The 25,534-nt window shown below is 37.5% G+C and overlaps 1 protein-coding gene across 3 annotated transcripts in view; it reads right to left on the minus strand.

Annotated features, from left to right (window-relative positions):
- LOC135472170 (myotubularin-related protein 8-like) overlaps nucleotides 1-25,534 on the minus strand; it is a 70,041-nt gene that overhangs the window by 34,031 nt on the left and 10,476 nt on the right. For all 3 annotated transcript variants that reach the window (XM_064751542.1, XM_064751543.1, XM_064751541.1), the window contains exons 2-3: nucleotides 17,525-17,641; nucleotides 6,216-6,378 (exon numbers count right to left, since the gene is read on the minus strand). In XM_064751542.1, coding sequence (XP_064607612.1) covers nucleotides 6,216-6,378; nucleotides 17,525-17,641 — 280 coding nt within the window. The remainder of the gene's footprint in view (nucleotides 1-6,215; nucleotides 6,379-17,524; nucleotides 17,642-25,534) is intronic.

Genomic DNA, 25,534 nt, shown 5'->3' on the forward strand with positions numbered 1-25,534 from the left:
ATACGCCAGCAGCCAGAATTACTGTGGGCGGGAACCAGACAAACTCACACCCTCTGCTATTTATAGGCCCATTTTTTATGAAAAATGTGAATGTGCCCCTACTTGATCAATAGATTTTAATCCTGAAAATGTTAGCGAATATCTTTTCCATTTTCATCTCCAGTTATGCTTTACTGGTCATATTTGCTGAGGATCTAGCCTACTTCTTGAACTTCATCGCCTTATTGTACTTAAACCATCAATTTTATCAAATTTACTATCAGTTTGATTAACATAATGGCAATGTTTTCAAAGGGCCTCAATGTGACCAGGCCTTCGTTTTTAATATTCACTCATATACATGTACAAGACAAGTATAAATTTGATATTGCTTAATAATAGATCAACTAAATTGATAAATAAATGGACCTGTCGATGTAAAACTTGTTGTTTCCAAGGTAAACAAAGTAATACACAGAGACTTGAAAACCAGCTTTATGGGGTTAAAATGATTCACAATTAGCACGTGTCAGTAATGTTTACTCGAGCTTAGTCTGAAACATGGCAATGTCAAAGGCATGCTTTAATATAAAAATGCTAAACTCTCACAGAGACAACCATTACTAATTAATGACAAATTATTATCTCTTGGGCATACATGCAGAGAAGCCCATTTATTTATATTGATTCGTATTTTACATTGCACTCAAATATATTTCAGTACTCAGGTTTATGGAAGGAGTAAATCGTACAGAGGGCTCGGGTGGAGGTTTTTAGGGGCTGGGAATGGTCTTGGGGAGGGGACTGAATCAGGTGGAGCTAGCTTCAATCTTACAATATGTACATGTACATACCCCACGGCTTAAATGCAAGGTTAGCAAACCTCAACAGTATATGAAATACTCTATAAATCTACCTATATAAATGTCAGAGACAGCAAGTTACAGCTTCAGTTTTATCACATCCTTCAGCAAATGAATACAATTTGATTCCCCCGAGCTCTGCCCGGTTTCCATCCACCATAATGCTGGCCGCCATCGTATAAGTGAAATACTCTTGAGTACGGCGTAAAACACCAATCAAATAAATAAATCAGTTTAAATGTTCAGTATATTCCTGGTACTGACAAACAGTGGAAAACAATTTGGTAAAATTACACAACACACTAAAACAAGTTTCCAAATGCATCACTCAGGAGTACATGCGCATGTGTATCCTGGTTCTACATGTATTGATGGAATCCCAACCCACAGCCAATTCAAAACCTGTACACACACGTAATACAGACACAAAGTTTCATGGACCAAACCCTGTACATTCTTTGTGAAGACATATTTGTAGGCAGTACAGTTCTGTGCGGCACTGAATCAATATGTTAAAAACGTAGGTAACTCAGTGTAACCGCTCCTGACAGCGAAAACTCTATTACTTAATCTGCTTAGAGCGGAGCGCAGGTAGCGGATACTGCAGTCTTTTTGCTGGTTACAAACCTCTCAAGGGAAATCAAGGCAATCGTACTTTAGGAACCCAGCCCATTAACAGACAACAAAAGTCTTCTACACGATAATGGCATTTGAAGTTGGAAGAAATTTATCTAAATTCCTAGAAACACCTCGTGGCAAAGTTAAATTACACTGATAGTGGGTGCTCTAATGGCCTTCATCATCACATCTGACACCCTCATGTGGACTTCATATGCAAAATTAAACATGTACATTTGTGAAACAGATTTGTGTGTAGCATTCTTACAGTTCCAGGAAACAAGAGTGCTCACACAGAGGGAGATTTATCTGACTACATTGCCACAATCGTTAGCACCATCATCATTCTAAATACGATGCATCATTATACAGACCACCACTATACCACATGTAGGCCATCATCATTAATGCAGCCATTATCATTACCACACTATCATAATGGCACTCATCACTACACATTACTGCATGAAGTCATTATCAACAGTGATCACCATAACAGCCATCACGATTTTTCATCATCAGTATAGCTATCGTTTTTTACTCTTTACTTCAGCAATAAATTTGGTATTTAAAGAAAAATTGCGCAAACAAGAGGCTTCACAAAATCATCTATGTAGAGCCCTTTTTGTGGATTAAAATGTACATGAAGTTAACCCATTTTTAGAAAAAGTCTGCCTATTAAATTATCTCCTTGTTCAAAACCAGACAAAGAGCTACAGTATCACAATGACGGGCTTCTCACATTCAATTACAGTACAATTAATACATGCAGACACGCTATTAAATTGGTATGTTTTCTCTAGATCTGTCTCTTACAGACACCTTGATGGTTTCAAAACTTCCTATCTTGGTTCATCACACTGATAAGCACTCTATTTCGACAGGCCACTGGGTTCTTATCTCTCCCAGTTAATTTATCTTTAACTTGTGAATGTCCACAGAGAAATGGTAACTGTCAGATGTGGAAATGGACCTGACACCTTGGCCTGATCAGAATTCCGGCAGAACAAGTCATATCCTCTGCGTCAGGTCATGCCCCATGACTCTGGTATAATTACACAGTTCATAGTTCTGGCCCCTTGGGACCCTCAAGAAGCATTCAGAAGCCATGTACAACAGCCCAGCTTATGATTTCCACTGCACCAGTTCTCCACTAAAGGGTGTTCTAGGCCTTTAATAATCACATGCCGACAACCTGTAGCTATATACATGTACACGCCTTCAGGCTGATTGTCTTAATGTGATTTGGAACCAGTGTGACATGTCAAGTTTCAGGAAACAGTACCAATTTAATCTTGGGCAGGGATCCATTCTAAAAAAAGTACAGCCTTTAAAAGTCAGATAACCTCTTGATTTTGGTTGGTCGTATATGGTCATATACTTCACACTGATGTCGAGAAAACAATTTTCAAATATTAGAAATATTCCATATGCATGTATATACAAGTTTCAAATACCACAAACATGTAGAACATCAATGAAAAATATGCATGAGATTGGGGGGGTTGGGGGTGTTAAAAAAAAACATATGCCTCAAAAATTTTATTTTTTTAATCATTGATTTTGCATATCATTTTCTTTAGAACCATACTCTTTGCGCCGTAATTCTTAAAATTTTCGCATGTTTGCAAGGTGTTATCAAGCATATTCTGATGGCATTATTCTGTGTAGCCCTGATAAATTTTTTGTGAAGCTTAAATGAACTTAAAAATGTGCACTAACTGCACTGAAAGTTGCTCTTTCATATGTGAAAACATGGAGGAATTAGGGTACTACTTTATCATTTATCCTATACTTATGAAGTCTTCCTCTTCTTGCTACATCCTCATGATAACAACTGGCAGGTTGTGCATGATCAGGTGAGCCCCCAAACTTTATACATGGTATCTCTGTGATTAATTGCCAAAAGGCACCAAACGGTAGCATTCACACCAGATCAGAGAGTTGAACAAGAAACAAAGCCTCAGGCAAATGGATTAATTCCATCAGGTTTTCCAGTAATTAATAGCATGCTACATGTAGCGGGATAAAACCAATCAGAAACCCTGGGGAATGGGGAATCTGCTTATCTTGGTATTAAAAATTCAGACAAAAAGAGCAGCTTTCAGCGCAATTTAAGCATCCTTTTTCATTTGGTTCTGCAGAAGAAACCCACTGACTAGGTTGGCCAATTTCAGGGCTTCAGGAAAAGTATAATGTTATCAGTCTACAAGAGAATACAGTCCTCATATGCTTGAATATGAACATCTGGCAAAAATGTATGTGAAAAGGTTGAAGAATTACAGTAATATACCCTTTATTATAACCTGTTACGAGCAAATCTTAGTGCTCTAATCCAAGTACAAAAAACATTGTGAATCACATACTACTGACATAATCAATTTCAGTTTGGACACAAAAATTGCAACAAAAAATTCAGATTTGCAATCTGGTTTCCATTTTCAGGAAAATATGGTTACATCTTTCTGAAAAAGAGGTTTTAGCTAATAACAGGACTGTGAAGTAAATTTTTGGTGAAAAAATCAATAAAACATTTTTCAGAGAAGTAAAGTCTTCAGTAAATTAGATAATGTCAGGTAATACAATTAAGGTTGATAGGAAAATGAGCAGCTTAAGGTCAGTGATGGAGCCCTGTCCATGGCCTAGGAACCTAGGGAGAATCAGGTTTGCTATTGGTTGGCTAGGTAACCACACCAGCATGTACACTTCCTTAGTTAAGAGGGTATGCACTTCCTTAGTTAAGAGGGTATGCGTGCCTTTCATCAGGGAGGCTAATCAATGAGCACGTAACCCTTATGGCTAAGCTTTACCCCGATGTGACCTTTGTGGCTACAACCCCTACGTCTGGGGCAGGGATCCAGCTCCAGCCACTAATTAGCAATATATGAATGAGCACAGCCTAACCAAAGTGGCAGCACAAAGCTTTCAGGGATCATAAAATGCGAGAAAGAATATTTGAAAATTCAACGTTCATTAAGTTGACATTTGTAACTTTCCTCCTATGCAATAGACTGTATCATTAAGTATTGACTACCTGTCAGTGACGGTTTAATAAAGGTAAATATACTAAATGCCTCTCTAGTCAGGGACATGTCCATGAAGGCCTACAATATACTGCTATATGTTGACATTACAAGCACTTTGGTGTAGCTTATAGCCTCTTGGCATCAGCAGACAGTTCCGTTTGTTCTCTGCTACATTATGTCCAGGCTTGACCATTCAGGACAATGGTCATCGTAAATCGGGCTTTGTCCAGGTTAAGCCCCAGGCGGGGCGGCTGACAGAAGCAATCAAAGGCCAATCAATACTTGTAGTAGTGCAGGCCATAGGGCTTGTCAGGGAGAACGGAAGCTAAACGATGTCGACATGTCACCGGTTGAATGCCCTGGTGTTCCACTAGTCGACCACCATTATTGTATTGTGAGTGCATTATGCCTCTCAGAACGGGTAATGATATCATGGGGGGATCGCATGGAACATGCTACCCAGCTTCTCTAATAGCTTGTTTATCAACTATAGACCCTGCAGTTAGCCTTGCATCCTTAGGCCAAACACAAATGAAAGTAGCACATGTATAGAATGAACTTTACTGTGGATATTTCACATAGAACTTTGACAATGTAGAACAACACAAAGGATTTTCTCCAAAACATGTCATGCTACAGATGAACTTTTCTAAAATATGCATGCTGCCTTATGAACTTGACTGAATGAATGAAACCTTAATTTAAATCACTTTTCAAAATGGACTTCTTTTAAACCATGTTATGCAACTGATTAAACTGCACTGGGGTGTCATGTACATCTAGATTTACAAAAAGTAGTGTCTGGTAACAATGCCCTGAATCATTCTATTCTGTTTATCATAATGATACCAGAAATCTGAGAAGTCCAGCAGCAGAAGCTGCTCGAGTCCTGAGACTATAACCACCTGTCTCCAGGTACAGTCAATACTAACATGACCAGCACAGTGGCAAGACAAGTTCAGGAGTAGCAATTGGCTACACTTGGGATTATCATCATGAGATAAAACACGAGGTGATTCTGGGCCATAACTGGGGTTATACCAAATGATAGTACATGATGAATACACAAACAGCATATGCATATAGCCTTGACATTTGTACTGTGCTGTTGATGGCATAGGCAAGGAAAAGTCAAGCAATTATCATACTAAAAGAAAGATAAGGCCTCACTTATCATCTTCCTTGAACACATGGCACTCAATCTTAAAGGCATTTAAATCAAATTTATCAATGACTGGATTTTATTCTTGAATTCAAACCTTGTTTGTTCATGTCCCGTTTATGACCTAACTCAAAGTTCCAAATACAATGATATGACTAGTTATGCCTGATTACTTGATTTACGTGTATTAATTCGCAAGTTGCTGGAAGACCTTCCACCATACGCCAGTTATGTCAAAAATGCTCCCAAAAATTTAAACTAATGCACGCAATACATGTACATTCCATATTCATGAATCTTATAGCCATCACAATCTACTGCAAAGATGCTGTTCACAAGCAATAAACCCAAAAAACGAAGTCAATGGGGCAATTTTATGTCCAAAAGCTTTCACAGCATTTTGACACAAGGATGTACAGCCATCATTCAAACAGAGCTCATGGCTGTATGAGAATCTAAGTCTTTCTGCACTTCAACCTTTAATGCTTTCATGTAACTGGTGGTAAGAGATAAAGCCCACAAATAGGGCAATACTCTGTATCCATAGCCTTAATCGTTCCACCTTACCTGGCTGTGACAGTTTCAGCAAGGACTGGTAAATGTCCAGACAATCCCTCTCCTTGGGAATGATGAACTTGACGGTCATAAAATTCTTGCAGCGGATCTGGAGAGGTGAACCCCCCGTTGTCAACGGCTGTTTTTCCACAGTCGACATCAACATATGTAATATCTGAAAGAGAGATCAAAACTTTGGAATTACACATACATGTACTGCACAGAGGATATAACAAAAAAGTTTCATTTCTTTGGTTTGGATTCTTTGGCAAGCCTTGATGGTAGACACATTCTTCATTTCTCCAAACTTTTGGCATAGAACAAAGCAAATCTGATAAATGCATGTTAAAATGCTTTCTTGAACTTAACATGAACTTCATTATTCAAGACATGACAAGTCATAAACCCATAAACCAGACTGCTGTCATACTAAACTTAAGAAAAAAGAAAACAACAATCCAGCAAATTATCAAGTCATTTAATAAAGCTTCGTCCATTACAGACTGAAAACGTAGTACAGTACATCAGCTGTAATGTGCACACATATACACTGTGTGTCTTGTATTTCTATCTTACCAAGATAACTGAATCTACTTTTTTTTAACTGGACAAAAATAAAGAATTTCACATAAGCCTGATGATTTAATCTGGTAAATGGATATGCCTTATGAGTCATGGTCAAACAGAGAAAAAGCATCTCCAATCGATGAATTATTCAAAGAATTTCAATAATCCAGGTTAATCATAGAGCCAATGATTTGCATCAGTCGGCACAGCCATTGAAAAAGTGTTTTACTGATGGATCGACCACAAACAAACTTCATTACAGTGCATGAGGCTCTTTAGAAAAAAGGCTTCAACATAACACAGATGGATGAGTACACATCTGCCGATGTGCATTTGTTTTCATTAGATTTTCTGCTTTTACGCAGGACATGTGTCCTGTTTTTTGCCACATTTCAAGGAGGACTGCTGTAAAACAGATCTGTGCACTACAAAGATCAAGAAGAAACCCTTCGGTGGCCTCAGTGTCATGGCTTTAGTAGTAATAAATGTTCAAAAAGCATCAAAAAGCCTCCATGTAGTGGAGGCATGATGCCTTCTTCACAGCAGTTTATACCATGAGTATCTGCTTGGTTTATTGACAATGGAAGAAAAAGCAAAACATTCTGAACTGTTGTGATTCACCTTGAAACTCAAATTTAACGTGGAAAGCAGATGTCAGGAACCCCCCCCCAAAATACGACCCTTTGGCTACAACAAGTATACATGTACATGCAAAAAAAAATGATTACAAGGGAAACTGTAGATACTGAACTGATTACCCTGAAAATTAGAAAGCACAAGTTTAGGCCATAGGAGAGATGTGCATATATACAAAGTTCGGTAAACAAAATCACATTTACAAATGTAGGTACTGAAATATCATGTCCATCATGCCAAAGACTCCAGACATGACATCCCACCCAGTTGCACTGTACTGACACCGGGCTAATCAGTTCTATTCCTTGTTCTTTATTACTCCTAGCGTCAAGCAAAGGCGGGCAATAAGTGCCATATTTTAAATAGCATCCAGAGTGGTTTTAGCGGTAACCAGGAACTGGCAACTAGATGTTTAAAGTTTCTGGTATGACCGAACCCAAGTCTGATCACCATAAGGTCTCCCGACTTCAAGGCACATGCTCTACCGATTAGGCCACCGAATCGGTTTGAACATCACAGAAGGTTGCACAGAGATTCGCAGATCTAACCATAACAGAAGACTACACATCACAACAAGGATTCTTGTTTCACTGTGCCCAGGGCTATATTCTACCTGTGTGTAGGGACAACAAAACTTCATGTTTTTTTGATTATAGGCTAAGCAACAGGAGTCACTTTCAAAAAACTTTGTGAAAAACAAAATGACTTTTCTCATAAATGACTTTCCCTAATGGCACTATAACCTCGACATCTTCTACGTAAAATGTTACAAGAAATGTGACTCACCAAGTTTTGTGAAAGTGGCCCCTGAACTATTGGAACTATTGAACTACATGGACAAATGGTGATATTACGGTGTTTATATTATACATTATCATATAAAACAAATGTAATTTACAAAAGAGTTTCTAGACCTGAAAACCATTCATGAAGATCAAGGCATCAAATTTGTGAGGGATTTACAGGACATGGAACCTGCAATCAACCTGCCAACATTGTAATGAATTATTATTGACATAATGAATTCCAACAGAATTTGACTTGTCTGCCAGAGTATTAAGTCTAGATATCCAGGATAAAGACTAATAGGGGGTTGCCAAACAAAGCCACAGACAGTTTGTGATCTTGTCTATGCCGCTGTTCAATGCATATTCTGGGAGAGGGAATACAGTAGCGTTCAGAGTGGTCTTAGTGGTAGCTAGGAACTGGCAACTTCATGTAGAACTTGACAGGATCTCCAACTTTGTGAGGTGTGCAATCAACAGCAGACAGATTCCACAGGGAGAGGCACAGTGCAACCCAGATATCCACATCTAGCTCTTCCACATCCAATCACAGCCAATCAATACAGACCCTGCCTCCATACAGCTTAAGTCTGCCAAGGTTCAACTCTTCAGTGTAGGAGGGTTGGGTTTGGGGTTTACATCTCAGCCAAGGAAAAGCAAACAGTCCCAGATCAGGGCCCAGGCTAGAACTAATTAGAGTGTCAGGAAGGGTCTTGAGGAACATCCACTGATCACACTCCACCATCATATCAGCAAGTCTTACCTTACTTGTTCAGATTAGCCATATTCCTGAAGTACCATCCAAATCTGATACATGCATTTCTAATGTAATAGAACGTGTGGAACAGCTGTGATAAGTTGACTCATTTGTAAACGACACCAAGAAGGTGTTAATCTAATCACACAGATGTCCAATGAAGTAATTTGGCCAATGAACAAAATTAGGTGTTAGGCCTTGGGATGAATAAAATATGTCCAATTTATGGGGAAATAAATGTAATATCACTCATTATGACAAAGATATATCCATATATTTATTTATTTATTTGATTGGTGTTTTTGGTGATTGCTAGGAAAGATACATACACAGTAAGTGACCGTAATTTTGCCCATGACTACATGAAAGTTGAACATTTTACCTGATTCTAGGTGTTCTATTTATCTTGGAGAGGTGTACACGTTCCAAGGTTTGTGTGGGAGGTAGGATGATATTCCACTGGAAAAATTGTATGTTGCAGTATCAAAAGTAATAATTACAACACTTACTTACCTCTAAAAGTGCTTTTGGGGGGGGTGGGGGGAGGGGGGGTGGGGGGGGGGGGGGAGACCAAATTTTAGGTCATTTACCGATGGCAGATCATCAAGAAAATTATCAAAGTCAATACCATAGCGAACTAACAGTCTGCAATGCTTCAAACGTATACTTAATAGTATCATTCATACCATTAATTTTTTATTTATTTATTTGATTGGTGTTTTACGCCATACCCAAGAATACTTCACTTATACGCCAGGGGCCAGCATTATGGTGGGAGGAAACCCGACAAAGCCCGGTGGAAACCCACGACCATCCGCAGGTTGCAGGCAGATTTTCCCACTTACAGCCGGAGAGGAAGCCAGCATGAGCTTGACTTGAACTCACAGCGACCGTATTGGTGAGAGGGTCCTGGGTCATTACACTATACTAGCGTGCTAACCAACTGAACCACTCATACCATTACGAAAACTTGACTAAATAAACCTTTTCAGATGACATGTTTGCCTCAACCTTAACATAACTTGATTTCATACAGTCACTGTTGACAAAAGACAGAAGCTTTTCTCTCAAAACTTGATATTACTATGTAAATGTAACCCCTAGTGATACGAGCAGTACACATGTACATATACAGTATGAATCATGCACGGATACAGCCATGATGTCTGGGTTACAGTTATAGCCTACAGCTGTGATGATGTGCATCAAAGTCTCTCCACCTTCAACACACAAACGCACAAAGTTAACATGAACAGAATATCATAGTTTACGATCAAAGGCTACATTTACAGGTTTATTCCCTCTGATCCTTTTTGGTTTTTTTTCTCTATTTTGATGAGCAAGGAGTGTATACACATTGATCAGGGGAGTGGTAATCAAAGTGTGTACTTGTTCTTCAGGGCTGGCTTACAAAACATGCAGAAGATTTCAACAAGATCTTACAGCTCAGGATGTTATCTAATATCTCCACGGCACAAACACGGGAAACATCATATTTTCCTCTTCACAATATATCCTTAGGGCATAGACACAACTGTATACTACCACATTACATGCACCCTGGAGGACATACATGTATTTACCACTGACCATGCAATTATAAACCGCTGGTAGAAGAATCAGGACCCTTCACCATGGTGAGGACACCAGACATTATTCACTGTACATGAAGGTTCAATACTGTTGATGAAGAAATGAGATTTAAATATTGATGTTGATTATGTATATAGTACAGACATATATGTTTTAATGTATGTATGTATGTATGTATGTATAACTTTTCAGAGGGTAAGTACGATACAAATGTACGCATAGCTCTGTCAGTTCTCAAGAACTGTTCTTCCCAGAGCACCTCTATGTAATACATTATCTTACAATATTTACAGGAGAAGAGACACATTGGCTTACATGTAACATAATATCAAAGAAATCATCAAATAATTAGATACAAGTGAAAGCAAAACAAATAAATCTACAGTAGTTTGGTACATTAGGGTACATGTATTTAATACTGTTTTAGTAACTACATACCTTGATACACGTATTTGGCCAGCATATTTCCATATACATATAGATGTACATGTATGTATATTGTGACAGTTATTGTTTTCATTGTTTTCTAAGACCTTGGACAGCAGATAAAGTATTGTAATAAAACTTGGGTAGACAACCAACAGCAACCACAAGTAGTCTGTAAATAACACTGCTTTCAAAACAGTCTGTCATCCCAGAACTCTATTTAAACAGTTACAAACATATTTCAAACACTGCAAAAAGCAAAAAAAAAAATAAATAAATAAATACATTGATAATAATAAGAGGATCAAAAATAATAGCCACATGTGTGCTGATCATCTTGAATGGTACAGCTACATGTACCCCAATTCCTTAATCCTCAACCTTTTTGTACATGAAAGAGCAATTTTCAGCACAGTGTACGCACCTTTTTCATTTTGCTTTCCAAAACAAAATTACATTGGTTGAGTTGACCAATTTCAGGAATACTTTTACCAGTCTACGTAGAATAATGTTTTCAGAATAGGCTTGAATAAATGTCTTGCAAACATGTGAAAAAGTTACAACATGTGAAGAATTACAATATATTTCAGATAAGGACCTTGTACAATCAGTACTGCACAGCCCCCAATACTGTCTTCCTGGCCAGTTCTCAAGCTGAGTTCAAGCTTTCCTCCTGAACAGTTCATTGTGGACTGATTAACAGATTAGTTCCCTCAAGAGACACACAAATCCCTTACCCCAGGGGAATTTGTCCTAATCTTATATCCCTACAAAACCATTCTCAGGTCGATGCACACAGTTAAATGAGTCTTGTCTAAGGTTGTCCTCCACTAAACGAACCAATAAAAGATGCCAAAGTGGTCTTCGATTTCTTTGTTGGAATATCACTGCTTCAACAGACAGCCTCTTCATCAATGTCCAAAATCTGTTGTGGAGAGCAGAGACCTGTTTGACCCCACTGTGTCGCAATATCTATTCACTTTAAAAAAGGAATGAGCAGAGACACACTGTGTATCCTTGGACATTAATTACTGAGTTGTCAAAGAAAATTTGATCTGTCTTTAAGGAGAAGGCGGGTGTTAATATGTGTATGTAGAGTTCTTCAGGATTGCCTTGGACATTTCAAACTCGTGCTGCAGTAGTTTCTTTGATCAGACCGTATCCTTGCTTTTGAATCCATTCACTGAACTCCTTCTAGGTTTCTAGTCAGAGAGCTTTTTTTTTTTTTTTTTTTTTTGTGTTTCTCTATCAAAGTGAGATTTCCTTTAGGACCTGTGCATCCCATCATATTTGAAATGTGAGTATTACAGCAAATCTATTTCCTACATTTTTTCTTAATAATCTCAAATCATTTCTCCCATAAAGGCAAAGAGCTTTGGGTCACCTTGACATTACTGTCTGAAATCCTTTTCAGATATAACTTGAGTATATAATCTGTATGGTTTCTTCACATCAAACTTTACAAGTCAAGAAGGAATACGAATAGTTCTTCCAAGAGAGAACAGGTAACTCACAGATCTTAGAACTGGGAAATTTTGATGAAACTTTAGTTGAAATATACGACTTAACAGTACAGTTTGAGATCTGTCTCGAAGCAGAATCTGCTGAACCACATGTGAAAGGAGACAGGAACAAACTGTTTAAGCTTAAATGGAAGCCAAACTATTTCCTCCCATTAAACAGACAACTTTCCCATCTCAGAGCTGGAAAATAATCACAAAACCTTAGATTTATTGTCCCTAAAATACATTTTGACAGCAAACACATAGGAAACCTTGCTGGTCTGATTAATTCTGCTCACGTAAAAGCCATCAGACTGACACTTACATGTAGGTCCAGGAAAGAGGTAACTCGCACAGGGATGTTGGTGTTAACCAGTAACTAACCATCTGATTGTCTCTTTGGGAACAGCTGGAATTGGTCATTGTTCCACTCACTAACTCTTTACACAGATACAGCCATCAGGACAAACACCAAACCAAAATTTACAGCTGTGATTCACAGATCGTGCACTTTGTTCCACGGCAGACCAATTTGTGACCGGAATAGCAAAGTTGTCTCAAGGGATAATTCTTGGCACTGTAATCTCACCGAATTGAAGACTGATTACACACTGACAAATAAAAAAATCTCCTCGGACCAGTGGGTCAAACGAATGTTGTTCAAGGCCTGTTAGACGGGATTCCGGTTATAATGTGCGAGTTTGGAGCAGAGACTGATGATAAAATCACCCACAGCCGTAGTGATTAACCTTTGACACAACACCATTTTTACATTATGTGACATTAACTTTGGGTTACGTAAATGTTTAAAGCCATTCAAAAATGAATTGTCTCTGGTTCATATCTTAACATTTACCTTACAACGTCTATTGGTACATTTACCAAAGATGATAACGAGTTAAGTTTTAAATCGAAAAGTGTAATAATGTTATCCTCTGTTTCTTTGTTTTAAATATAGGATTTTACAATAGTGAAGAAGATATTATTTTATAATGCAGACTAAATGCGAATGAACCCATTCCACAGGTTACCACAGCCTCCTTGAGTACACTGAAGCCATGCATATTGCATTCCCAATAGGTTTTGTATCCATTCAGTTGTCCAGGAACTGCACTGCAACATTTATTATGTAATTCTCTCCATCGATTGCCGGTTCCCAACCCTGCAAAAACATGGTTTCCCCAAAGCTAGTCGTTGAGAGACAATTTGATTTGGAAAAGCTCAAGACAGTTTCTCAGATCACATGAGACACAGCCAGGAAAGAGGGTAACACAATCACTCAACTGTTAATTCCCCAGACTGCCTTAGGAATTGGATTACAGTAGGAAGTGCTGGAAACTGCAAGTTTGCCACAGTCTACCAGGCTTTATAATCCAAATCATTTCCTACCAATGATGGCCAATTAAACCCAAATTATTTATTTATTTGATTGGTGTTTTATGCCTGTACTTAGGAATATTTCACTTATACGACGGTGGCCAGCATTATGGTGGGAGGAAACCGGGCAGAGCCCGGGGGAAACCATGACCATCCTCAGGTTGATGACATACCTTCCCAAGTACGGCAAGAGAGAAAGCCAGCATGAGCCGGACTACTGTCAAATGATAGGTGATGTAAAATTAATCAGATGGATAACACAAAATGTAGGCAATGCCACTGTTGAATGGAGCACATGGACATTGTACAGCAAATGCACACATGTGCTTGGAAAAAGCCCTGTTCCAGCATCCAAAGAAAGAAGAAAGTTTTATTTAAAATATTCTGTAAAGTGCACAGTGTAAACCAGCTACGGCGACAGTTAGCGCTGTATTTAATCTACAAGGAAATTCACAGACAAGGCACTGTTTTGACAAAAAGAAGCTTTTTACTTCAAAATCTGAAAAGAAAATATGAAAGCTCTCCTCTGCAAAAACCTTAATAATCTCTCCTTAATTTGATGCCCTACGCCAATTTGTCCACCTGACATCACAAAAGTGAAAAGGAAATAAAGCAACAATTGCTCTTGAACTGTCCATGCACTGGAGTTTACAAATTTCTTTCAAAACAATTAACACCAATGTGTCCTTTGAATATTTTTCCATTAGGGTCATAATGGACAATCCCTTAGGTGGTCATAATGGACAATCCCTTAGGTGGTCATAATGGACAATCCCTTAGGTGGTCATAATGGACAATCCCTTAGGTGCCCATAACAACCAATGTGATAATCCCCAAGAGCCTAGATCTCTTGCATTGTTATCTTACCATTGCCCTATTTAACAGGGCTAATATTATCACCTTCATTGGACAAGGTGCCGCCTGGTCTACGACAGTGTTTATGTCACATCAAAGCCATTCATTGTTCATAGCCAATGAAGGAGGACCTGGCACCTTGCCTAAGTTGCCTTCACTATTACTCTGGTCTCTAATGATTTTCTATTGTTAACCTTGGCGACAGTACGTCTGGTTCTGTTTTTTTAATACTGCTCTGATGGTCCAAGTCAGTGCTAACTGAAGGCATAGAGTTTAAAAAGTTTTGTGAAAGATGCTGATTAAAGAGGCTTTAGGAAAAATATTAACCAAGGCTTCACATCTGAGAAATGTGTAAAGCTGTCATTGGAAGAAACCCTATATTGTTTTGTTTTTTCTCTGAACAAAGCATCTGTTCATGTACATTTAGGCCAACAGACATTCAGAAAGTACAATTCAACATTATGACAATCAATGATATATGTACACTGTACCTTTGGGCTAGCCATCAGAGTTTACATGTACCACAACACTTTGAATAATATTATATTTTATTTATTTATTTGATTTTTTATGTCGTACTCAAGAATATTTCACCTATACGACGGCCGCCAGCATTACAGTGGGAGGAAACCGGGCAGCGTCCAGGAAAGATATATGCATTATTATTATTTAATACATGATATCATTAGAATAACTATATTTTGCATCATTGACAACCAATAATAAATGAAGCAATATATAGGTATGTGTGCATATTCACAATTTGATTTTTAAAGCCATTTATAGTATTTATCTACAGATGTTTAATGCCTTAGGCTCAAGAACTATTCACATATTCACGAGTGGTAAATTTAACCCTGTTTCTAACATTGTGAATAAAGTCAATGATTTTCCCACATGTTGAGCACATTTCCCTCTCAATTTTAAGCACGTCATGTCATGCGATCTCTTCATGAATGATGATAAAGTTATATTACACCATTTCCGTGGGCGTATTATAAATTGTTGATATTTCTTTCCTGAACACTAATAATACTTTTATGTCTATGTAGCTTGAGGAAATTAATACCTGCCAACTCTAAACCCACACAGCCAGTCACTATTACTGGTGTCCTCTTACATCTTCTTTTCATCTTTTTCTGTTCTACAGTCACAGGCTTTCAACTCCTCTCCTGCAGAAGGCCTTCAAATAACATTACATTAAGCATACCCTAGGCTAGTTTGCTTCAGCCTTTTCGCAAGTTTGCTGGCAACTTTGAATGCAATTTATCCACCTTAATGTCTTGATAATGGAGAGAATTTACATGTATGTTTTGGTGAGTTTTCCAACATCAGGGCTTGACAGAAAAAATATGCTTTTAGTCTTGATAGAGAGCTTAAAACACCACCAGGTGAACATGTGAAAAGGCTCAAGAAATAGGGCATATTAAATCTAAGCCCTAGCTGGCAGACCTTGCTTACAGTACATGTTCCAGGTCTTATATTATTGGCCTCAAAGACCCAAAGACTAGTTGCCATGGAGAAAGGCATGACATAAAATTTCGCCCACAAAAGTGCATTTTTAGAGGCAAATAAATCACAAAATATTATTTTTGGTGCTGAAAATTTTCCAGTAGAAAATCATCCTAATTGGCAAGTCAGTCATGGACGAAATTTGTGGTCATTTAGCGTACACCTTTTTCACATTTTCATTTAAAGATCTATTTGCCTGAACTGGCACAAATTAAATGCAAGCTCAGACATTCATTATTCTGACAATAGCCTGGGGTCTCATCTGTTAGTACAGCAGTACTAAAGCAGTAATGTACACAGACATGTATGCCCATAAACACTAAGAGAAAATATGGTCTCCTGGCGCTTAGCGATATTAACTGGAGTGAATGGACACCTAAGCACCACGACTAAGGATACATGTACATGCCAAGTTGGACACAACCTGATCAACCAGGTGTATGAGGTACATAATGGTGTGTTCTACACATTAGGGCACGAATAAATGGCATTTACAAAATCAAAAGTTGAGCAAAAACTAAAACAAATGCTTCATCACTGAAGGTCAAGGTAGCCGAAAAAGTTACAGCATCTAAAAAAGTTTCCACATTTTCAGTTCATATAAATGTAGTTTACCGCATGTTAACAACATCGTATCGATCCAACATCCTGCAATTTTTCAGCTCCATACATGAAGCATTGAGTATCTATGTAACAGCATACACTGTGCCAGTACAATAGACAGCCTCCTACACAATGTAACCACCAGCATGCACCTATCCGTCATCTGATCATTGCAGTAGTAAAAATAGACAGCTTATCAATAATTAACCTGACCTAAAAACAAGCTTACTGCCTTCAGATAACAACACATTAATTTACTTCCAGCTTGAAATGTTAATGCAAGAGTGAAAGACAGAGTTTCAATTGTTCAATAAACATTGTCAATGAGCTAAAATCAGTGAAGATTATGTAATAGTGAAGTCAAAGATCTAAATTCAGCATAAACAATGTAATAAAGAAGTCAAAAAGTTGAATTCAGTGTAGACAATGTAATAGTGAGGTCAAAGAGCTGAATTCTGTGTGGACAATGTAATAGTGAGGTCAAAAAGTTGAGTTCCCTATAGACAATGTATTAGTGAAGTCAAAAAGCTGAATTCAGTGTAGACAATGTAATAGTGAGGTCAAAACGTTGAATTCACTGTAGACAATGTAACAGTGAAGTCAAAGAGCTGAATTCAGTGCAGATGATGTACACGTAATAGCGAAGTACATCAAAGAGCTGAATTCAGTGTGGATGATCTGACATACATGTAGATTGTACAAGCTTACCCATGTTTCCTTCTTCCCAGACGGATCAACGAAGATGAGATGAGTTGTCGTCAGGTACAACGTGCCAACAGCAGGATTGCGAGCATTGAATCGGTCTATTAGCTTCACGTTCTCAACCTAAAGCCAAAATGAAAACAATTATATATTTGAATGTGAATATTTTTCGTTTGACTCACAGGAGAAAGTTGCAATTATTTTCGAGAAATATAACTTATTTTCATGTTCGAATGAAGGTTGTCATTTTACAACACATTTTGTTCAGCAGGACACCATACATGCAACCTAAATACAACTTTGTATGCCATGTACAGTATACAGACACATGAATATACTTACACATTTTGGCCAATATATATGTAATTCTAGCGACAATATTAAGTTTCTTTATTCTCACATGGTTAGACCATCTAGAAATGTAATTTTCTACTTTCAACACTACTAATATTTGTCCCAAATTTTAGAACAATTAGGGTAGAAATCAGTAGACTAATAACTGTATGGTGAATTCATACATGTGATGTTATTGCAGCTACAGCTCACCAAACTAAATTCTTTTTATATGTAGTTTAATGAATATAGTTGATCCAGCTACATCAGTTAACAGGAAGGTTAATACATGTACATCTGTTTAGGACCAGTTTTTCTTTATATTTCTTTCTTTATTTATTCTAGCAGGAATATGGAGTTTCTTTTTTCTCGCATGGTTAAACCATCTAATGAACAACATACCTCATATCTTTACTTTTCCAAAAAGCTGGTAAAGAAATGTAATATTCTACCTTCAACACTACTAATATCTGTCCCAAATTTTACAAAAATTAGGGTAGAAAGCATTAGACTATTAACTGTTTGGTGAACTCATACAAGTGATGTTATTGTAGCTACAGAACACCAAACTATGTAAGAACTTTTCATATGTACATGTAGTTTAATGAATATAGTTAACCCTGTTACATCAGTTAAAAGGTAGGTTAATACATCTGGACATTTTTTTTCTTTGCACTTAACAGAAACCATGAATTCTTTAGAACACTAGAGCAAAATGAATGAATGATTATGGACAGATAACAAAATTCAGCCATACTTCCACCATATCATGCAGACATTTGAGGAACTATTTCTAGAAATAAAGTTCCATTATTGAAATCATGTGTTGCATGTTTAGAATGTTTAACTTATCAACCTTTACCTCTGAGGTATTCTAAATGTTCAATGTTATATTCAGACAAATTCCTTCCAATGGAACATAATCACCATTACCAGGTCCACATTTAGAGCCATTTTACTTCCTAAAACATTTAGCTCCACCTGAGAGTCCTAACTAAGATTTATTCACACTGACAAGTAAATTAAACAAAAATATGATGGTTTACCAATGGCTTTCTTATTTTCAGACTTAAAGGCTCTCAGAAAGCAAGATTTTGAGAGGCATCTTAAACAATTTCTTTCTGCATCGTCACAATGTCACCTTTGAAGTTTGGAATGAAAACCTTCACCTATTTTTGTACATAGGGCCCTGATCCCTCATACAGAAAATGTCTAATGGTGATTACATGTATCAAATCCCCCAAAACCTTTTTCGGAAATGTTCTGTAAGCAATAACTTGATAACTTCTTTTACAATCTAGGTGATTTGAATCAGCAGACAACAGATATAAATTATTGAAAAGACAAGAAATGAAATGACAAAACCTTTTGTGTCAAAATTTAGATGAATCATTGGTGAAATAATAAAAGGTTCAAAACAAAAACAGTACATGTTACCATCTTAAAACAAATGTTTTCCTACTGCCAATTTCGTATGCAGGAATATAGGAGTAAGAACTATCAATTTTGTTTCTAGATTTATCATACAAGTACATGTGATGTTGCTGACAATGCTGTTGATCTTCGTTTCTATACATGTAGTTTGTTGATCAGGCAAAAAAAAATCCTTCAAAGCGTTTACCAAGCATTTATAATCACAACATGCCTAAAGCATGAACATACAAATTCTAAAGCACGTACAAACCCAATGTCAGATTCCCTGTCAAGTTATTACAGCTAAACATAATGTTTGCCATGACAACATCCATTCAGTAACTCAAAGTTTCATGTAAACCCTGCAGTGTCCAGACAAGAACACGACTACCCAAGGACATTTGATCCCATAGTTACAGATCAATGTTTGTTGGTTACCTGCCCAGGTAAAGTAATTACAAATACTACAGGTGAATGTTGCTGTCAGAAAATGGAGCACACCAGGTCAGTTTGTGTGCTAGTACTGTGCTGCAGTTAGTACTGCAACTCCTGATTATAGGATTGAGATGTGATGAAATATTAAAACATAATGCATCACTATAAAACCATGTATGTTTTACAGTCACATTCACAAGTAATAGAGGTGTCTAATCAGTGTGTTCAAATGTATAGCTGTGATGGAAAAGGACTTCTGCAAATATATAAACAACAAGCATTAGTTGGTTGCCATGGTGAAACGCGACTGGTGTTTGCAGTATGGTCATTAAATAGTCATACTGAGTTGTCTCTCACAAAGGCCATACAAGTTATTAAGTCTGGGGACTAGCTGGTGATGTTCCAAACGAGGGTAATGATAAAACATTCACACTGTTTACATGTGATTCATTCTGAAACTCATCTTCTTGCCTCAGTGCATCTGTGATGAGGATCATCTTTACAAAGTTATGAAAAGAACGTTGATAATACAATAACCTCAGCATTATACATGTAAATTTGTTTTCCTGCAAAGACAATTAGTGTCAAATACAAATGCACACAGCTTACTTAACATGTACCTTCCTCTAACATATCCAATACATTAGAAATGAGTAAGCCCTTTTATTATGTAACAAGAAACTGAAATTTGCAACATTGTTTAATATATGTATTTGAAGTTTTCTTTTAAATAGTTTTTGGTCTATGACGTGGCTTTATTTATGTATTTTTTCATACACTCTTATTAGAGACACAAACATGTAGATAGAGTGTGATTTACGCGTGATCAACATGTCAGTGTTCTCTTCAGCCAGTCCGACGAGGAGGATTTAACATGCAGACCTAATATCCACTGCCATTTATAATGGATGGAGGAGGCAGGATTACAGCCCGATGGAGTTAACCACTATCCGCTAATCACATCATAAATAACACTTATTACACTCATAAATCAGTGAAAATATACGTACGACTCACGCTGTAATGATACTAATGTAAGCTAAGTCTGCCGGCAGTTCAGAAGTAACCAGTCCATCAGTGTCTGACTTATGCCTTTCTGATAATTAATATCAGGACATACATGTACTTGTTCACTGCGCCCTTAATTCAATTCCTACATTTTTCATACCCGCAGACTAACAAATATTTATAAAAAGTGCTGAATCAAGATGTACGCATTGAAACACTTCTATACCTCTTGCAGACCACAAAGAGGCGTTCCATATGAAACACTATATGAACATCATGTCTGCAGTATAAACCTCCATAAATACAGAAATCTGCCATCAATGAGCACATGTATACATGTCTGATACCTGCTTAACTGTGGCACTGAAAACAGAAAAGTATAATCTTTCACATCACAGGTACATACATACAGGTGTACAAGACATTACACTGTATCACGGGTATATTTCACGAGGATGAGATGACACTACCAGAGGGTGGTGTTTGATGGATTACAATCATAATACCATTTTGATAATAGGCTTCGTCTTTCCGGTGTCCGACCGCGAGTAGAACACTAGAATCTCAGCAGTGTTTGGCCAGCTTTCTCCTTAGCGGTAGCATACAGACAGTGATAATACATTAAACATGTCTTCTTCTCAGAGCCCATCCTGCCGTCTTCTCTCATCAGTTCATGGTCATCTCGGGACGCTCTCAGCAGCTGTCCTTTACAAACCTTTGGTTTTACATCCAGGTGGCAGATATGGCAGACGGTTAGCTGGATTAAACACAAGATGGTCAGATCAGTATAATATTCACAAGAAGCTTGTCATCAGCACAGCTTGGGCTTGAAACGACCTCAGCTTTGTTCCTGTTCAGGAGATGGAGAACGTGCCCTCTAAAAAGCCATTATAATGACCCAGACAGGCAAAAAGCTGCCAGTGCCTATTTTGAGAAGAGACACTTCCAATCAGAGATCATTAAGCCACTTTCAGCTGACTGACTTAAAATACTCAGCTGAGACACACTGATCAGGTAGCCTCATGAAGGTATAAATTTCAGCCCGGTTTTTAGCAGAAATCCTTCTGTGCAGTGTCCAGGTTCAATTACTGTAATGGAATCCTACGAATGGCACAGACAAACAAACATGGCTGAATAGAGCTGGATGCCAGGGCTATAAGGCCTTGATAGCATTTTCTTTGTCTGAGACAATGTTCAACGAGATTCAACGACGGGCTTCTTCAAACATCCAGGCTGCAGAAATTGCGTCCAGGAAACAATACATCCCGTGTTCCTTTGAGAGGTAGACAACAGGCAGCCATCAAATGAGACCTTGAAATAATTACAATGATCATGAGCTGGCTTGAAGACACATCAGTGATTTTATGGAAATGACTCTCTAAAAATGACCCATCATTTCTCGCTCGTTGACGGGAGAGTACAGCTGCACAGGAGTCATACAGGCTTGGGGAATTCAACAGGAAGCCCACAGGTCATTTAAACAGATTCCAATCGAACAGAACAACATTCATTACCAGCCACCATTATACCGCTGTTGTCACGACACAACAATACATACCATGTTATTTACATTAAACGTGGGGCTAGTCTGCTGTCTTCAGGAAGCCATGCACTGACTCTCTACCGTCCTGGTACACATATAAAAGACTGCTCAATGTCCCTGCATGGCCATCACCCTTCTTCCTAAAGGCTGTTAGAATGCTGGAGCCATTCTCAACGTTGATAAATGACCATCAACCCTCCTCTTCGCACAACTCTACATATCCCTCCATTTCTCTTGGAATCTTGGCAGGTATAACACACTGGATGAGGTTGCCTACATGTACCAGTCGGCAATTCTTCATTTGAAGTTACATAAATGTGTGATCACGGACACTGAACTTCCTGTGATGAAAAGTGTTCTGTAAGTTAAAGGCCGCTGATCGAGCTTTCTATGCACGCAGACTTGCATATAGCTGTCTAGATTGTTTGACTTTATCTGCAGATATTTGATATCCTTGATGTTTCATATACCAAGTCTATTCCCCACAAATAAGCTTTATTTATTGCACAGAAGCAGGAATGTCAAGAAAACGATTTACCATACCCAAAATCTCCACATTCCAGACCAATTAGATTCAATTTCAACATGTGCAGAATGCCTGAATGAAGCAATGAAAACTCATGTTCTGGTATTTTCAACATACATATATTTTAATATAAGGAATTTTTCACAAATACATCTTGACTTCAGTTTTATTGATCGTTAAACTTTTACGCTTCTTTAATAGTATTAAAACCAGGTTATACATACATGATACATGTAAATGATATCAAGTCTGATTGAAAGTATGTCTTAAAATTAGGAATGACGTTTACCAACAAGGCTAATTTTAGTTGTGAGGTTCCTTATAATTTGACAACTATTGAAGTTCAGACACATTTAAATATTGAGGAGCTATATTCATGAAAATTTATTAAGTGTATATGTATTCAGTGTACATGTACATATATTCATTGTACATGTACATATGTAAATGTACATGCTACATATGTACATGCTCTCCATCACCATGAAATGTAAAGACATTAACAGCCTTTTGTCATTAAAAACAAATCATGGTTTTAAATGCTTCATACTCCAGTGCTGCTTTGTAAGATTTTGGAACATAACTTTGTCATCAAGCCCACATATGAAATGACTGAAGCTTGTACATGAATGGAAAGATATTCATACTTGTATATGGATGACCTAGCTAATCCATGAGTGGCAATTTACATGTATCAGATGAAGACTCCATCAAAGAACCTGAGGCCAGAGGAGCTACCAACCTATATACTGAAATGGTATGAAAGGATGGACACTTGACCAAGTTGACCACTTCACTGGACATAGGGTACCAACACACAGGACAGATGTAGGCTATGTCAGCATGATGAGAATTAAGCCACGGAGGAGACACATGGCACTGCACGGACATGAGGGAGGGGTGAAGCATTAAGGAAATAAGTGGTCACCAAAATTAGCCAGAACCTTACCTTCATGTCCTTAATGGGGGTAAGGTTATGAAACAGAAAGTGAAAATATGCTGTCACATGTGTAAACACAAGGCTAAATAAAGTCAAATCAGCCAGCCGCTTTTGATAATCATTTTGTTTTTTGACTTCAACATAATTGGTTAAAATGCTGTAGAAAGGGTTTTCTAAAGCTTTACACATCTAGTACATGAACCAATAAAAACTACATTGTTTACTAGACCAAAGAGACTGTGCAATACAAATGAGAAAACATTGTGGACAGGAGCTGACATTTTCATGCAACAAAAAGTTAAACTGTGCAGAAGTTTAACTGTGCACATTCACAAACCACTGATCAAACAACACGCTGTATGCACAGGAAACAAGTCTGACGCTGATGTGTTTGTGCAGCTAAAGCTGTTCCACAAATATCTTGATCAGCATAAATAAATTATTCATTGATCCTTCCGGATGCCGGAATTGTTTTCTTCACCGTCTCCAATCCAATTGGTATATACACAGTATATATCCTACCACTTTGTTACCTCAGATCATGTAATATACATTGAACTTGCGTAGCTAAGAAAGAACAACCTGTCTAGAACTTGGACAGTGGCCAGAATAATGTCTTGTGCTCTTGACACCTTATAAATGTATGTAGTGAGATTCCTTTCCAGTATACATGTACATGAGGGAACAGTAATTACAGTACCATTAAACACCCATTGGCAGAGTGTATCATTATGTACATTGTAAACAAGTGAGCAATACATGTACAGTACATGTAATGGCTGCATGCACTAACATATCCAAGATATAGATGTTCAAAAGAAGGGGGAATACTTGTATGTACATGTATGTATATGATATACATTGTACATACTGTACCACATAAAATATTTCTAATATGAATTTGTGCCTGTTTGAATCCATAATTAAGGGATATAATTACCCGACTATTTTTCTAACCATCAGGATGTCAAAATTCAAAATTAATACAACCCTATTCGCAAGTAAAGGCTATACACTTTTTAGTCGGCATTTTTTATGTTTCTTAAGATTCAATATTTCGAAGAATGTTTTTAGGCGAGTGTTGACAATTAACCCAAGGCTGCAATTGCTTTTATTCCCAATAAAACATTTTTATGCATTATTAACTTGTACATACATGTACATGTAAATTCCAATATCATGTCTTAACAGGCCTTTGAATATTCATAATCTCCCCACCAATATATATTCTCTCTCCCTTGTAACCATGTGATAAAGCCAGTTTTTCTGAAATAATCCTGAAGAACAAATCATGAAGTGAAACAAGCAGCATAAAAGCATGAACAAACAGCTCCGATCATTTGAACATGGTTCACACAGTAAGATGAAAACACGGGAAAGCTAAGAGCTCAACCAGTCATGCCAATGCTGATGTCATGTTTATACATATTCACAAATTTCACATAAACATACATGAAACTATATTTTTTGGTGAAACACAGTTACATATATCTTTGCATGCATACTACATGGTGATATGACATGGAGTTGATGATCATATTATCTCTACATGTAGAGTCTTTGTTTACAAGTTGACATTTACATGTATATACGTGGATAGAAAAGTTTCATTTCCTATTAACATATATGAGTGTTTCTTATTTTGTGTAAGTTATATATAAATATACACATGTATATTTAAAGTACAGGTAAAACAGAGGCGAGTCTACACTTGAAATGTGTTTATTAGTATTAAATGGCCTGTGAAAGCGAAAGTGAAAGTACAGGCCAGTTCTGAATGACCATTTTTTTTATTTACGTGTATCTTTCTTGGTTTGG

This window comes from Liolophura sinensis, chromosome 8 (genome assembly GCF_032854445.1).
Source record: "Liolophura sinensis isolate JHLJ2023 chromosome 8, CUHK_Ljap_v2, whole genome shotgun sequence".
Lineage (NCBI taxonomy): Eukaryota > Metazoa > Mollusca > Polyplacophora > Chitonida > Chitonidae > Liolophura > Liolophura sinensis.